At 44.3% G+C, this 17,421-nt stretch overlaps 1 protein-coding gene and 1 pseudogene across 1 annotated transcript; one reads left to right on the top strand and one right to left on the bottom strand.

The window, feature by feature from the left end:
- Nucleotides 1-1,647: 1,647 nt before the first annotated feature.
- On the bottom strand, nucleotides 1,648-6,728 carry LOC136508564 (uncharacterized). Its single transcript, XM_066503269.1, has 2 exons — nucleotides 5,430-6,728; nucleotides 1,648-2,327 (listed from the first exon to the last, which is right to left on the bottom strand). Exon 1 carries the CDS (start codon nucleotides 6,619-6,621, stop codon nucleotides 5,434-5,436), a length of 1,188 nt encoding a protein of 395 aa, XP_066359366.1. The 5' UTR covers nucleotides 6,622-6,728; the 3' UTR covers nucleotides 1,648-2,327; nucleotides 5,430-5,433.
- Nucleotides 6,729-7,267: 539 nt separating this feature from the next.
- On the top strand, nucleotides 7,268-13,673 carry LOC136507378 (uncharacterized; annotated as a pseudogene).
- Nucleotides 13,674-17,421: the final 3,748 nt, after the last annotated feature.

Here is a 17,421-nt window from a genome sequence, read left to right as displayed (position 1 = left end):
GGACTAGAGGGGGTTCCCCACCGGGAGTAAAGCTCTGTTCTCTATCAGTATCTTGAGTTTTGAGCTGATTCCTGATTATTGAATGCATGGACGCTTTATTGAACACCTTATGCATTGTTCTTCCAGCAGAAGCAAAGGTCGTTCCTAGCCTCCACCCCATTCTTTTTTGCTCTACTACCAATCATTTGACATATCACATATGTGATGAGTATGCTTGACGTTGAAGCTACAAGCTAGCCGTGTGGGGGGACAACCTATGCACCCAACCCACCCTGAACAAAATTTCATATGCAAGGTTTGTCATTACATGCGAGAATTTGTATCCTATTTTAGTCGTTGACATTCGTAAATATGCTCGGTGTCCGTGATACCGTACGTGTGGTATTGCTTCAATGACCTGTGCTTGTATAGCAAATTAAGGTCGTCAACGGCTTGCTAGATTCCCTGTATCTAAAGGCCAGCCTGCTAGATTGCCTGTATCTAGATGGAGGTCAAAACCGTACAGTCATATCAATACAAAGACGTCAGCGTGCTGCTCCAGATGTTAGGGCAGTCTCTATACTAGAAACTATATGTAGTTTATGTACCTATTAATTTTCATAGATACTAAATCATGGTCCTAATGGATAGTTTCTATAGAACAATTTTTTATCTAATCACATACATTCTCTCTTCATTCTTTACCAATCACATCTCTTCATATCTTGATTTTCGTGTAGACATGGTTTCTAACATAGAACTGATTTTTTATGATTTTTGTTCTCTCTCTTCAATAACTACCTTGCCATATCAGTAAAACGCTTAGGTGGTAATATAATTAATGTCCATAGAAACTATGGTGGTTTCTGTATTAGAAATGCCCTTATATAAGATAATTAATGGGGATGTATATTAGGGCACACCCGTAGTCACAAGCTCTAAAACAACTTCTCCAACAGTGTTGTCTTTTAGTACATAGCTTACACACTCTCACGTATTTTGAAATGTGTACAAAATATGAAATAGTATGTTATGAGCCAAGTCATCGGAAGCTAATTTTTCTCTCTTGCATTAAAATATGAAATAAAACGCTGAGCTAAGTCACTGTTAGAGGTATATATTAATGATCACCCATTCCTGCTGCAATAAATGTGTATTTTCATGTTCAGCGATAAAAAAAAGTTTTTGTGATGATAACATTCTATTTCCTATTCAAACCAATATTTTGAGTGTATGAAAAATGGTAGTTATTGAGTTGCAATAATAAGCAGAGGCATTGTGAGCATTTATACAGCCCGTTCGCTTGCTCGTAAACGATCGTAAATTTCCAGCCGGGAACAGTGTTTTTCTCTCACACCAAACCAGCCAGCAGTAAATAATCCACGATACGATACGACCTCCCGAACAGGCTGTATGTTTATATAAGGCTAGTCCTGGTAGATAGTACTAACATGCATATTAATTAGATGCTACGTACTATAATTTTTCGCTAACGTGTCAATGAGTTTGGACATAGTATCCAAGGTTAGAAAACCGTGCACAATCCTGAAGTAATGAATAATATTGGCTGGTCCCAAATTGAAAAAAAAAAGCATTCGAATCACAATAGCGTTATGGGCTGTAAGATTAACAGAGTATCACTTTGCGTACATTCTGTCATGTTCTCTTCGATCGTTCGATGCAGAAGCATAAATCTGATGCAAGCAAAAAAGCTGGAATCAGGATGAAACTCTGTGTTCACCATTTGCCTGCGGCCTATGAGACTGATCCAAAGTTCCCATCGTCATGTTATGAAACTGGAGCACTGAAAAAGGAGCAGTTTCAAGTCACATTTGTTACGGCTACCCGTCTAATGTGATCCTGAACTCATGAATTTTTAATACCATTGTACTAGCTTGTGTTTGGTGAATCGGTGCGATACACCCTTCTTACAACCACTGATGTGCATCTGACTGCCACAGATATCTTCGACAATTCAATCAGCTACAGAAATAGCATACATAGCCATTCAGTGCGACATAGATCTGCCTTCTATTGTCATTATCACGTAGTCCTAGTTCTCCAAAACAACCAGACAAATCTGATACTCGATATATGGAGTTAAGTACCAAGTGTTCCAACTACATTAGTACTTGAAGTCTTGAACGCATAGACCAACTAAGTTTTATAACTAGACCAGACCCAATGATAACGAGAGTTGCAGAGGATATAAAAAGATGAACGACTGCCGAAAGAACCTAGTAGAACACAAGCAGCATCGCCATTGCCATCACAACCTTCACCATCATCTCCTATCTCTACATCACCATGACACTGAAGAAGGCACCACCTTGATTGTAATTTTAGTCCTGCAAGGGGCAAAAAAACATTGCAGATGCAATGCAACCATTACTTCCCAGTTCCCACAGTTTTGATAATCTAGGTGTGTAAATGTTTTTTAAGAGGACTTAGGTGAGTAAATCTGAAGTGCATAAGTTCAGCGTCATTGCCAAAGAGTATCAAAATACTTTTTTCACTGACTTGGAGTAGACTCCATACATTGAAATCATTAATTTGCATGAAAGATTGGAGAATAAGAAAGAAAAAGGGCAGACCCAGTGCCAGAGGCTCCCACATGAGTGGGGTCTGGGGAAGGGAAAAACCGAGGCAAACCTTCCCCCCGCAAAATCTGAAGAGAGGCTGCTTCGAACCCGTGACCTGGTGACTCAGTGAGACAGCTCTCACCACTGCACCAGGCCTGCCCTTCAGAATAAGAAAGAAAATGACAACAAATTTGCTTGCAGCCAACCCTAACAATATGCAGTCATGCACCATTCTTTGGTCCTTGAGTTATAAGAATAAAAAAAATATGATGCAACTATATGATGTCAAAAAAGGAATGAAATAATGTTCTTCTTTTCAACTTAAGCTACCTTAGTTGCAACCCCAAATATCTACGACGACACAAAAGAAATAAATATGTGTAATATGATCAATGTTCCCTGAAAAACTAAGTTCCAAAAGGCATCAAACACAGATTAAACGTGAATGAGCGTTTGTGCATTTTTAAAAAAAAAATCATTATCAGGTTCAGACTTAATTCTGAAATTAATGTAAAGGACAGAAGTCTAAATGTTGAGAGCATTAGTAGGATTGCTCTGCTCACATTAACAGGTTCATACTCATTGTTCATTTTGAAATCGACGACCCAAGCTCAAAGCATGTACAGGTTGTCATGAGTTGCAGATTCAGGGCTGAAAGAATGCAAAGGTTCATAACAATAAAAGGCGCTACTAGGTACTAGCACACAAGTGACACACCCACTAATCAGAAACTAACAAAAAAAATGCAACACATCAATGCCCAGATTCAATTCCACAGGAAGATGGAAAACATTCAGACATCAGGAGCAATTTGATTTCAATCATTCAGACTTGCATACTGCACTTGCAGAGAAGTGCGGCAGTAACATGAGCCTGGGGTCTGAGTTGAGAAGCACGGGGTCTGGGAGGATGACAAGCCGAGGAGTTGACAGAGGCAGGGGGATCCTGCTGGCAGGCAGACAGAGGTCGCGCGTCCATGTCGGTTGGCAGTTTGGCAGGTAGAGGGCCAAGGCTGCTCCAGTGGCGACACGAGAAAGAAGGGGTGGAGAGGAGGCCACACGTGATGTGGAGCCAGAGGAGATCGAGCTCGCTTCCCTCTCCGGTAGTGATGCAAGTTGGAAATGACAGCGGCGGCGCAACGCAAGCACATGAGGGGCTCAGGTTATAAACTTGCAATCCCTATCCACCACCCAGCAACATATCCCCGCGTGCTTTGTTTTCTTGCTCCCACATGCTCAATTCCCCTTGCACTCGTGCAATTGCTCCTGCCCGCGCTTGTGAAAAGACTGCATGGCAGATGCCTTTTCACGTTTCTGCGTCGCCTAGAATTTGCCGCACAGGGCCTAAACGACACACTGGGTTCCATTTTCCAAGTAATCATGCCTAAGTGTACGCTTAATGTCTTCTTTAACACATTGAACAAAGGTTATACAAAAATATACCAATTGACCGTGGAACATATCTTCATAGTATACCTATTTGGTGTCATAAATGTTGACAATCTTCTCTACAAGCTTATTGACTTAGGATTAATGTAATAATGATTTTGTATGTGTGTTTGGGGGCGAGGGGCGGATGGAGGTTGCACTCGTTAACCTCATGTAAGCGCCCAGCCTCTTTTAACAAATCTTTTGGAGAAATTAACATCTAAGCTAGTTAGCTTAATTATATGTTAGGCAATCATCATTAATAAGTGCACCCTTTACTGCCTATTGGCCTTTATAAATAATTTCTAGTCTAGCGCTTATGGATGAAGTGGTCTGTCACAAGACAATATTATTAACAGCACGAGAATTAGTAAACTATTGACAATAACTAGAGTGCAAACAAGTACGAGTCCAAGGACATGCATGAGAAACAATACCCTAGGCCCATTAAAACCACCAAAGGCCTCTTTGGCAAGCTTAGGCTGAGCCAGTTATTTATGGCACATACAACAAGTCATATTTCTGTAAGCTCAAAATGATATTTGTTAATTTAAAAAGTAAAATGTTGAAGAAAACATCACTAAAACTCGGTTCACATGCTCTTACAGATCACAATATACTGAATGAGCCACTATAACACAAGCTGGCAAGCCAAAAATGTGAATTTGCACGCATGCCAAAAATGTCATAAAATCATAATGATGCTTTAGTCAATGTTTAGGAAACTAAGCTTGGAAAGATAGTCGATGAAGGAACTGATCACTACCCAACCAGACAATAACGAATGCAATTACAGTTGTGAAAGAATCAAGAAGGGTAAATGAGAAGTAAAATTTATGCTTCTTGCCCATGTCCAACAGCTTGTGGAGAAATCATTTTTTTTTTCAATTTATTGAGAATAGAGGTATGTTCCATCTTCCATGACACATGTGATAGTACAAGGTCCCATTGATGTGGCACTCATTGTTGAAAACACACACACACACACACACACACACACACACAATTGTGAATGTCTTCTGGATAGGCTTGTTTCCATGATAGCAGAATACATGAAACCATGTGAAAATACAAACAAGAATAACCTAATAGTCTATACCTTGGCAGGAGGCAAATAACACACACACTACACGGTGACCACAAGGTCCTAGAGAAGATTTTGATGCAACTGCAATCCATGGTACACATGACAGTGTGTATAGGCAAAACAAGAACACAACAAAAATAATCATAGTTCTATGGCATGTACTCCCTCCATTCCAAATTATAATTAGTTTAGGCTTTTCTAGGTACATAACTTTTGTTATGCATCTAGATATACACCATGTCTAATGCATAACTTTTACTAGAAAAGCCGCTTATATTTGGAACAGAGGGAGTAAGTGACAGTGCCTTAAAGAAGAATGCAAAAGGGCAGTCGAAATTATGATAAAAGACTTACAGCTTCATATCCTTCTCGGTGATAAGAATGGCGGATACCCAAAGTACAGAAACGGAGTGTAACTGTAGTGGTCAATTTCGTGGTCAATTTCAACGGAACAGACCCTCACAATCTCCAATGTCTTGATATTAAGCGAGAAAAACGCTAAACTTCTAGCACTGGCTTTCTCGAAGCCTTCTATGATAATATATTCTTCTGCCACACCAAAAACAAAATAGCAGTAATAATCAGAGGGAAGCTGGATTGCAGACTCCGTCGCATGCTCATTGTCATTCCAAGCGTCATTTTGCCAAATGGAGTGCAGAAGCTCAGGAAATTCTGGACCGGCACGAGTAATTATCCCAATCCTTCCTTCACCAGCCTCCACAACAATAACACACCGATCTTCATGGTAAGGTGGGAGGCCAACAACCGAGAATTCCATCCTGTTAATGTCGAGCTTGAGCAACTTGTTGCAAGATTGCAGTTTCCAGTAGAAGCAACCATACGCATAACTGGGCCACAGATCCACGGGTGTTGTGAATTGTGCTTGAACGCGGAAGCCTGGCGCATCCGAACTGATAGAAATACTATCTGTCCAGGTGCCAGAAAGCGAAGAGTAGGCAAATGCCACAGCCAGTGCTCCAGAGTACGTCCAGGCAATCACCTTGTATTGCGCCTCCTCGTAGTCTGCTGCGGGGACAAAGAAAGCGATGAAATTTCCAATGTGCTCGTCCCGTGCCGGACCAAGGACGGAGGCTACTAGGCTCTCTGGTATGGTAGGCAGCGGCGTGCGCCCCCGTGTCAAGGGGTCGCACACGGCGAGTTCCGGGAGGATATGCCCGCCCGCATGCTTAGAGCGCATCAGGAGAACCCGGCCGGCGCGGGCATCGCAGTAGATCCAGCCGGTTCCTTGGCACTGGGAGAAGTCGGCGGCGCGGAAGAGGGCGTGCACGGTGAGCGCGTTAGGGTGGCGAGCTTCGGCGGGCAGGAATCTTCGGGCCGTGAGGACGCCGAGGAGGAGCGGCGGGTGGAGGGAGCGGTAGCGGCGGAGGAATGAGGCGGCGGCGACGAGGCGGCGGAAGGAGGCGCACGCTGCGGAGGCGCGGACAAGGTCGGCGGAGGAGGCGACCCGGACGAGGATCTCCTCGACAAGGTGGTCGGGGAGCGGCGGCGGCACCCGGGCTCCGGGCCCGGGGAGGATCTGTGCCATCGCCGACGAAGGGTTGAGGGCTTGGTTTGGGGCCTGATGGAAAATTGGAAATGGTTTGGTCGCTAGGACAGTTGGAACTTGGAAGCACGAGAGATGCACGACTATGACCTTTTTTTTCTCTCCAGAGCTCAAGTGCTCCATTTTCAACAAAATATAAGCTCCGGATCTGATGTGACTAGTGTATGGCTGTGCGTACATTTGTCTAACGCACGGTTGTCTTCTGCCTCTCGCACGGCCCCGTCCCGCTGCGGGCGCGCTAAGACTTGACCGGAGCTATGTGGTCGCGGCCGTGGAGCTCCAACTAAGCCCTAGTGTGCTCATGGCGGTCTGCTTCTCCCTCCTCCTCCCGCCGCCGACATAACCTAGCTTCGCCCCCACGACGGCTTGGCTCTGGCCTGGTCCGGCCGCCTCCACCGCCGCCAGAGTCCCTAACCACCCTCCAGCCATCCCGTCGCCTGGCCAGCTTTATTCCCCCAAACGTTCCCTTTCTAAGCTCGCCAGAGTTGGGGTAGATGAGAGAGAGAGCTCGCTGGAACCCTAACTCGAAGATCCAGGAGGAGGAGGAGGAAGCCTACCTCGCCGGATCCGCCATGGTCGCCGTCGAATCCGTCATGGTCGCCACTGAATCTGCCCTAAGCCGTTGTCTATGGCGCGGTGGGGCGCGCTGAGGAGCTCGCTGGGTACCGGAGAGAGAGAGAGAGCGTGCGGGCCGTGCGCGTGAGCTGGCGAGGTGGTCGTGCAGTCCCTGTAGAAAACGGTCGTCCGTAAATAAGTCATTACCTTTTATTTACCAAACACCTCCACAAGATTTAGATCCATAAAATATCCAGATCTCAAACTAGATACATGAATTTCCTGAAGCACCTCAAGGGATTGTTTGGATCTCCACTTTTTCAAAACAGATTTCCATTAAACTTGCTTTATTGTAACTGCTCCTAAAATCTTGTTTGAGTGGCTCAATGAACTCGGGTGGAAAGAAAACCCAAATTCTACAAAGTTGAGAAAATGTGTACCAACGAAAATGAGTTTCCAACATTTTTTTCTAAAAACTGATGAGAGTGAATATCTTTTATCTGCTTTTGCGTCTCATAGGATCCAACCACATCTTTAATAAAAAAATATGCTAATCGAAATACCAACCTAAAACTTATTTTTCCAAAAAAACATGATTAAAACGCATTTAAAGCCTATTTATATTTTCGAGATCCAAATAACCACCGAGAAGTGCTCCAAAAACTCATGAATCTCTGCGAAGTAGGGATTACCAAAGCCTTAGTAGCACCTGAGATCCTGGATTCGACTCCCCGTAAAAATGAATATTTCAGAATTTAACGGCTTATGCTTTCAATGGTATGCAACGTTTCGATTGACAGCGAGATGCCCGTAAAAATAGGTTCGTTAGTTTTGTTCTCTTCCTCACCCGTCCCTCTGCCCTAATTTTTTACAATTTAGCTCCTTTTTGAAGAAAATTTACGTTTGGTCCCCTAGGAGACTTAAACTCATCTTTAGACCCTGGGGGTTGGCGCCAGGACTCATGGCACCGAGGTAACACATCTCAGCGCCACAGATCTTGGCTCCGAGGTGCCTGGCCGTGCACAGCAGGGCTTCCTAGGTGGCGTTGACGCGGCTAGTACTTCGGCGCCAAAATACATGGCGCCGAGCTCGGTGCCACAGATCTTGGCGTCGACCTCGAAGCCATATAGGCCCTGTTCGCTGGGAGAAATTTGGAGGAATCTGGATGAATCTGGAGGAATTTGTGAGAGAGTGAACTGTGTTTTTCATCCACGCACAATGAAATCCGGCTGGTTTTTCAACCAGCCGAACGAGCCCATATTCTAGCGCCGAGCATGGATTAACCGCTTGTGGCCGCAACTCTCTCTCTCGCGCTCTGTCTCTCCCTCTCACCGCTGCCGCCAGCCAGCGCCGCCATCGCCCACGCCTCCTCCGCCGGCTGCTGCCCGCTCCACCGCAGCAGGCTACTGCCCGTCGTCCACCCCACGCCGGTCGCCTCCCTCGCTCCCCCCATCCACTCCCTCAGTCGTCCTCGTCGTCCCAGAGACTCCTCCGTGCGCACCGACAACAAGGGCAGCCCCTGCTTCTCCCCGACGTCCCCGTCGGCCGGCGGGCCGCCGGCCGAGTCTGGCAGCACCCCTGCGCAACCCCCCACCGGCTCCCTCAGCTCCCAGTGACGCCACCAGCCCACCGTCCAGCCCCAGTGACACCACCGCCCGCCGTCCACCCCATCTCAGGTATTTTTTTTTCTTTAGTTTTTTTAATTGATTTAGTTTAGATAATGTAGTTATTTATTTTATATAGTTTTGTAGTTTGGTAAAGCTTTTTTAGTTATTTAGTGATTTAGTGATGTAATTTAGTTAGCTAATTTAGGTAGATATTTATTTAGCTAATTTAGATAGATAGTTAGATAGTTAGGTAATTTAGTTATATAGGTAGTACTTGTAGTAGATGTAGTTAGATAGATATGTGGTTTAGATTAGATACTTATTTATTTAGGTAGAGAGTCAGAAACTTTTATATGTATGCAATTTAGTTATACCCATATTAGTTAAACCCGTAATAACTTTGGTGTTGTGCATACGAACTAGATGGACAACGTAGTCCCCTGTATCATGGAGGAAGTGTGGAGGAAGATGAGTTTGGGAATGTCAGTTTTGTTGGAATGCAAAGGGTGCCAGTGATATTCAATGATCGGCCATTGTTTTCTGAGTTGTTTGGTAGGGCTCGTGATGAGCTTAAATGCAATTCAAATGAAGATGCCATCTTAGTTGAGGGGGTACTTCACCATGGCAGGTCAGGGACAATTTTGAGGCGGTTGGTCCCAATTGCATCAAAGGCTCAATAGGACAAATATGTCAAAACTGTCATGAAGAATGAGTTTCAATGTTTGGATTTGGTTGTGCGGAAGTTGTCCAATGATCCCACCCCTCATGGGTATTCACCCCCTCATGGGTTGTCGCCAGCACCAGAGAATCCGACACCCTCTGAGCCTCTACTACCCAACCGTGAGGTGGATGTGGAAGATGCGGTTGTGGTGCCCGATGCTCAATCCGCCCCCAATGAGGTTGGTGTATGTCCTAGTGTCCGTGCAGAATATGGGACTGATGATGTTGTAGGTGCCCCTCAGGAGATCCCTTTGACCCAGAATCATCCTAGTAAGTGATTTAGTAACACTTTGGCTTTCCTTATTCTCTGTTCATTTCATTCCTTTGTCTTAGTGCTATCCATATTTGTGCTTTAAATGCAGGAGACAATCCTGATAATGATGGTTGTTCTTCTGTTCCTCCATCAATCAACGTGGACCCAGGGTTTATGGCCTCTAACAGTGTAGATGTTGACATTGTGGATGATGAGGAGCCTTATGGCACAGCAAGGGCCATTGATTCTAATGATGACCGCCGAGTTGCAGCTTTGAGCGAACAAGAAATGGAGCTCATCAGACGCTTGTGTCCTGATCGTGATCCACTGGTTCATGAATTCAGCGACCTTAGTCATTCTCAACATGCTTATGGAGAAGGAAGAGATGACGAGCTGCTAGAGGCTCCTGAGACCAATGACAGCGTGGAAATTTAGAAGGGCATGGTCTTCAAGGACTTGCCCACCTTAAGAAGGTGGCTACAGGAATATTCTGTGAGATGTAAGAGACCATTCAAGGTGAGGCACTCCTATGTGGAGCACCGTTACATGGTGGTGTGCGAGATGGTAGATTGCAATTGGAGGGTCTGTGCTCGCAAACAGAAGGCCATAGAAAAATTTAAGATCACCAAAATTGTAGGTCCACACACTTGTGCCCAGACAGATATAAAATAGAAGCATAGATAGTTGACCTCTACCCTCATTGCTAGAAAGTTATACACAACTTTGAAGGGTCAGCCCAACTTGAAGGTCAGGACAATTATGGAGATGACTAAGGAGATATTTAAGTATGACATAAAGTATGGGAAAGCATAGAGGGCAAAGCAACGGGCCTGGAAGATGATATATGAGGACTAGGAGGAAGGGTACGAGCAGTTGCCTGCAATGTTCAATGCAATGAAAGCAGCAAATCCAAGCATGCATTACGTGTATATCCCGAAGCCGAATGAATGGAAGGATGGGAGGTAGATATTCTTTCGTGCATTCTGGTGCTTTCCCCATTGCGTTGAGACCTTCAGGCACTGTCGTCCAGTGTTATCCATTGATGCTACTTTTCTGCTTGGCAAGTACATGGGCACACTTTTGGTAGCCATTTCGTGTGACGCAGACAACGCATTGGTTCCTTTGGCTTTCGCTTTGGTGGAGAGGGAGAACAAAGATAGCTGGGGATGGTTCTTATGGCTTGTTAGGATCCATGTCATTGGCCGTCATAGGGAGGTAGGTGTCATATCTTATAGACACCAGGGCATACTCAGTGCCGTACAGGAGCAGATTCTGGGGTATGCACCTTTGCACCACCGTTGGTGCACTCGACACCTTGCCGAGAATTTACTTTAGAAGGATGGTACGAAGGACAACTTTCCTCTATTCGAGGAGGTTGCTCGTATGCTTGAGGTGCCATTCTTCGAGGAGAAGTTAGAGCAACTAAAAATGGCAACAAACGCAGAAGGTAGGCAGTGGCTGAGAGGATTGATGAGAGAACCTGAGAAATGGACAAGAGCCTACGACGATGGTGGATGGAGGTACGAGTTTCAGACTAGCAACATGGCAGAGTCATTTAATAGTATACTCAAGGGTATACATGCCATGCCTGTCAATGCTATTGTATCATTCACCTTTTATAGGCTAGTTGCATGGTTTAACAAGAGACACACTCAAGCAATGGCACTACAGAGTAATAATTAGAAATGGGCACCTAAACCTAAGAAGCATCTTGACAAGGCAAAGGAAAGGGCTGCCACACATGACGTCGATTGCTTTGACCACAGCACCGGCAAGTACCAGGTCATAGAAAAGGGGTGGCACAACGTCCGATGGTGAGGTCCGGCCATCAAGGAGTTATATTGTGGTACTTAGTAATTTCTCATGCCGATGTGGGAAAACTAGACAGTACCACTTTCCTTGTTCTCATTATATTGTAGCATCTCAGCATCGCAACTTTGCCTACGAGACCCAAATACCGTGGGAGTTCAGTGTTGACAGCCTTGTATAGACTTGGTCTCTCTGTTTCAAGCCTTTCCTAGACGAGGGTCAGTGGCCACCTTACACTAGGCCGAAATACATTGCGGATCTAGGTACACATTGGGACAAACGTGGAACCCGAAAGAGGACGAGGCACAAGATGGTCATGGACACTAGCGGATGCACGATGCGGGATAAGGGGGGGGCTAAAACAATGGAGATGTTGATTTGCATGAAGATTTAATGGTGAAATCAAGCTTTTGCTACAGTGATTAGGCTTGAAATCAAGAAATTAGGGGGGGCTGGAGCCCCCCCAGCCCCCCCTTTGGATCCGCCACTGGTCATGGACCAGGTTTTTGGTAGAACGAGGCGATGGAGAGCAACCCCCTTTCTTACTGACCCCGAGCAGAATCAATGTGGCAAATATGGTAGACTTGGGCATAATTCATGTACATGCCATTGGCTGCTTAGTCAGGTAAAAATAACTAATGTTTCACATGCATGTTTACTAGTACCAAAAAGTTATTTATTTGTTCATATAAAACTAATATGTACTTTCTCATTATATTTTGTAGGATGGAGCCGTTCCACCTGCTGGAGCCGTACTACAAGGAGAACCACGAGGACGACTCACCACGGAGGGGGAGGTAACGACTTTACTTCTTCTTGTTATTTTTCCTCTGCACATGTGCTTGTGTTCACGAATTAATCTAATAATTTCTATTCTTTGTAGGAACTGTACCTTCTTCATCCTCAAACCCACGATAAGTTCGAGGACATGCGGTGTAACACCCCAGGTGTTTGCCTTCCACATTTGCACTTGCATTTCATGGACATGAGCATCATTCATTCATTCACAAGCTTATATCACATGAAACATGTCTTTGAAACATTGCAACGTATCGTTATGTTTCTTGTGTGTTGTTTCCTTTATGAAATGTAAAGTGTGCAACACTTAAGTGCAACATGTGCCACTCACTTAGTGAAACAAAGTTAGTACTATGCAACAAGATTATGAAACAAGTGAAACTTGACTATGAAACAGTTGTAACATTTCATGTGTTTTTCATTGTTTCAGTACATACCTTGCTTGATTCTTGTGTGACCAATGTATGGTGTGGCTAAAAACTCTTTTAAGTAACCTAGTTACATCTAGAATGTCATTTGGAACATTGTTCATGTTGATCACTTTGACTAATTAGGTTCCCAAGTCTTGGTTTGACCAATTTTGATCCCTAAATCCTTTTGTTTGACTGTTTAAAAAGTGTAGCTTAGGATGTTTGCATGTCTGAGCAACCTAAAACAAAGTTGTAGCAAATTTTATAAGGAACAAACTTTGTTTAGAAGCCAAGTCATGAAAATGTGCACAACATGTTCAAAAAGGACCCACAAGTCAGAATTGAAAGCTGATTCAACACTTGAAAATATTTTTAAGTCCTACATGCAATTTCAGTTTGAATGGGCCAACTTTGGCTTGACATAACTCGTGATTCGTTGTGAATTAGCTGTTGATTTCTAAATCAAAGTTGTAGCCCTACAATAGCTCTACAACTTTCATGTACATTGCTTGCACTAATTCATCATGGTTTAAGAAATCAAACACTGTCAAACATGGCTGTCAGGCTGATCATTTTCACTGAATGGCGAGCTACAGTGCTGACCGTTTTCAGAAAACGTCCGACGCATGGGTGACACTCGTCGCCGGCCGTCTGATCGTGCTGGCCATGCGCCGCGGCCATTCTGGCATCGTAGGCCATGACTTGAACACCCCGCACGCCTGCCTGGCCTGCTCGTCACTCCATTTTTCATTTCTTCGCCTCCACCGCGCGCAGCAAGCGAGCTCCGCCGCTCCGCCATCGCTGCCGCGGAGCTTCGCCGTGTGCCGTGCCGTCGAAGCCGCCTCCCCTGTTTTGCTGTCACTATCCGGTGGGGTCAGCTGACACCCAGGTCCCACACGGCAGTGACTGTTGTTCATAGGGCTAGTTCAAAAATTCTAGTTTTGAATGCTGATTTGAGATTTTTGTATCTTCAAATGTGTAGATCCAAATACTGTGATTCAAATTTTGTTAGACTCACTGTGAGGTCTAGTATTTAAGAAAAATATGTCTTGAGCACATTATGTAGAAATTTTGGATGAATTAAATAGGAACTTGAAAAGTGTTTTTGAATGCATGCAAACTTGTTTAAATCATAACTTGAGTTTCTGTGATCCAAAAATTGTGAAATTTTATGGGTAAGCTAGTATTGCTTAGTAGAAGCTCTAGTTAAAATTTGAGAGTCATTGCATGTGTAGTTTTTGAGTTATATATTTTCCTTTTATCATTTATGGATACTTGTGTGAATTTTTGTAAATTATCTAGGAATCCTATGGCCATGAAACTTGGTAGGTAGTATCTTGGTACCTTAAGGATGCTAGGAAAAATATGAAATCTATTACTTGACACTTTTCTCTAAGGTTTCCTAATTATGTCATTTTAAGCCATTCTGCCTTACCAATTTTGTGTAGGCTGTTATACTTACTTAAATGGTGTGAAATTTTTATGGTAGTCTACTTAGGGCATGTAGTGTCTATTGTAATTTTTGTAGATTTAATAGTGTAGTTTTCATATATGTTTACTATTTCCTCTAATTAAATAAATAAATTAAGAAAGGTATTAGAGGAAATGTTTTGGTGATGAACACCCTACTTTCTGGTGTCCTTGTGATATGTGTGACATGTGAGTAGATTTAGTTTTGTTCAATTATATGTTTACATCTTAAGTTATTAATTATTCGTTTGTATTATGTCCCTCTGGACAGATCTGGGGACTTTAGAAAGTTTCCCATGATATTTTGGTTTTCTGTGAATATGATGAATACAAGAGTTGTAAATAATTTATGTATCTAGCTCCTGTCAAAATTTGAGGGCATTTGGCCCAGTAGTTTAGAAACTACAACTGTTTAAAGTTAGGTTCCAGCTTTTGCTTACTCTCTGCCTTGTGAGGACAGAGTTCTGTTGATTGATGAATGCTTTGAGGTCTGAAAATGAATTGTAGATAATTTCGTAAGCTTTCCAGATTATCTTGTTACATGTCATTTGGATTTATAAATCTCCAATTATGGCTAGTTTACTGTACCACTATATAGTCTTCATTTTGTTGAAATACAAATGCTTGAGTGCATGCTTGTGCGATGTTCTCGTTGATTGTTTAGGGGTTAGCCTAACTTGAGGATATGCTTAGGTGCAGGTGCTAGGTCATTAACTGAAGATAAGCAATTATACATTAGGTTGTATAAACTTGGTAAGTAAAGTGATTTGAATAGGGCTTAAGTTGGAATATGCAAACTACAACGAACATGCGCATTCCCCGAGCATCCCTGACATTCGTCATGTGCATCCATGATATTTATCTTGCGCATTCATGCAATAGGTGTGCCGGATGGAGTGACGTTGCTGGAGTTCGAGGGAGCCAACCAGGAAGAGGAGCCCGAGGTGCAGGAAGCTGACGAAGCAGCCGTCGCGGAGGAATTGCCCGAGTGTCCTGACCACCAGCCTTCCTCGTTCCTGAAAGGCAAGCCCCTGAAAGGTCCTAATGGCTAGAGGGGGATGAATAGCCTAATAAAATTTCTACAACAACACTTAATAAAGTGGTTAGACAATTATGAGGCGAAGCGAGTGTTGCGCTAGCCTACTTAAAATGCAAGCCACCTATCACAATTCTAGTTTAGATAGTGTCTATTCACACAATAGCAAAGACACTATCCTATGTTAGTGTGCTCTCAAAGACTAACTAAAGAGCCACGCCAACCAAGCAAGCAAACTCTCACAACTAGTTACACTAAAGAGCTTGTCAACTAGTTTGCGGTAAAGTAAAGAGAGTGGTTAGGATAGTTATACCGCCATGTAGATGAAGAACCAATCAATCACAAAGATAAATAACAATGAAGACCAATCACCTCGGAATCAATGATGAACACAATGATTTTTACCGAGGTTCACTTGCTTGCCGGCAAGCTAGTCCTCGTTGTGGCGATTCACTCACTTGGAGGTTCACGCGCTAATTGGCTTCACACGCCAAACCCTCAATAGGGTGCCGCACAACCAACACAAGATGAGGATCACACAAGCCACGAGCAATCCACTAGAGTACCTTTTGATGCTCCGCCGGGAAAGGTCAAGAACCCCTCACAATCACCACGATCGGAGCCGGAGACAATCACCACCTCCGCTCGACGATCCTCGCTGCTCCAAGCCTTCTAGGTGGCGGCAACCACCAAGAGTAACAAGCGAAATCCGCAGCGAAACACGATCAACAAGTGCCTCTAGATGCAATCACTCAAGCAATGCACTTGGATCACTCCCAATCTCACTATGATGTTGAATCAATGATGTAGATAAGTGGGAGGACTTTGGCTTAGCTCACAAGGTAGCTATGTCAATAAAAATGGCCAAAGATATGAGCTACAGCCGGCCATGGGGCTTAAATAGAAGCCCCCACGAAATAGAGCCGTTGTACCCCTTCACTGGGTATTTTGCGCTCTGACCGGACGCTCCAGTCCACTTGACTGGACCCTGGGCTCAGCGTCCGGTCCATAGATGGACGCCATGTGTCATCGCCTTCAAACGCTGTTCATCAGATTCCAACGGCTATGACGCTGACTGGACGCAGCAGCTTCAACTGACCGGACGCTGAACCCCCAGCGTCTGGTCATTTCCAGTAAGGTACCGACCTCGACCGGACGCGTCCGGTTAAAACTGACCGGACGCTGGAACCTCAGCGTCTGGTCGAGTACAGTAAGGGTCGAAACCTAGTTTTCCTCGACCGGACACATCCGGTCCACCTCGACCGGACACAGCCAGCGTCCGGTGGTAAACCCTAGCCACTGTACCGACAGTCAACACGACCGGACACAGGCAGTCAGCGTCTGGTGCTTCTGGATTCAGCGTCTGGTCACTGGACCGACGCTAGCATCAGCTCTGTTCTCACTTCTATTTTCTCCACCCTTGCTCCAATGTGCCAACCACCAAGAATTTGCATCCGGCGCAATAGAAAATAGGCATTTCATTTTCCCGAAAGCGCCGAATCCCGCCGAGCTTGCTCGGCGGGAGGGAGAGAGGGACCCAAACCCATCTCAATCCTGCAAACACCTTGTGCACATGTGTTAGCATATCTTCACAAATATTATCAAGGGTGTTAGCACTCCACTAGATCCTAAATGCATATGCAATGAGTTAGAGCATCTAGTGGCACTTTGATAACCGTATTCCGATATGAGTTTCACCCCTCTTAATAGTACGGCTATCAAACCTAAATGTGATCACACTCTCTAAGTGTCTTGATCAACAAAACAAAATAGCTCCTACAAGTTATACCTTTGCCTTGAGCTTTTTGTTTTTCTCTTTCTTCTCTTCAAGTTTAAGCCCTTGATCATCGCCATGCCATCACCATTGTCATGCTATGATCTTCATTAGCTTCTTCTACTTGAAGTGTGCTACCTATGTCATGATCACTTGATAAACTAGGTTAGCACTTAGGGTTTCATCAATTCACCAAAACCAAACTAGAGCTTTCAGCCCCGGAGCATATTAAGCCTCCCATGTTTTTACGAATACATTGAGTATCTTTTATTGTTGATGATGCATTAAGTATAGGAATTGGTTGGAACCAATTGTTGCATTATATATCCTTCCTTATCCAGATATCGCAC

Source organism: Miscanthus floridulus, chromosome 15, assembly GCF_019320115.1.
Source record: "Miscanthus floridulus cultivar M001 chromosome 15, ASM1932011v1, whole genome shotgun sequence".
In the NCBI taxonomy this organism is placed as follows: domain Eukaryota; kingdom Viridiplantae; phylum Streptophyta; class Magnoliopsida; order Poales; family Poaceae; genus Miscanthus; species Miscanthus floridulus.
Note: the sequence above shows the minus strand (reverse complement) of the source record. Positions and strands in the feature narration are given on the sequence as shown.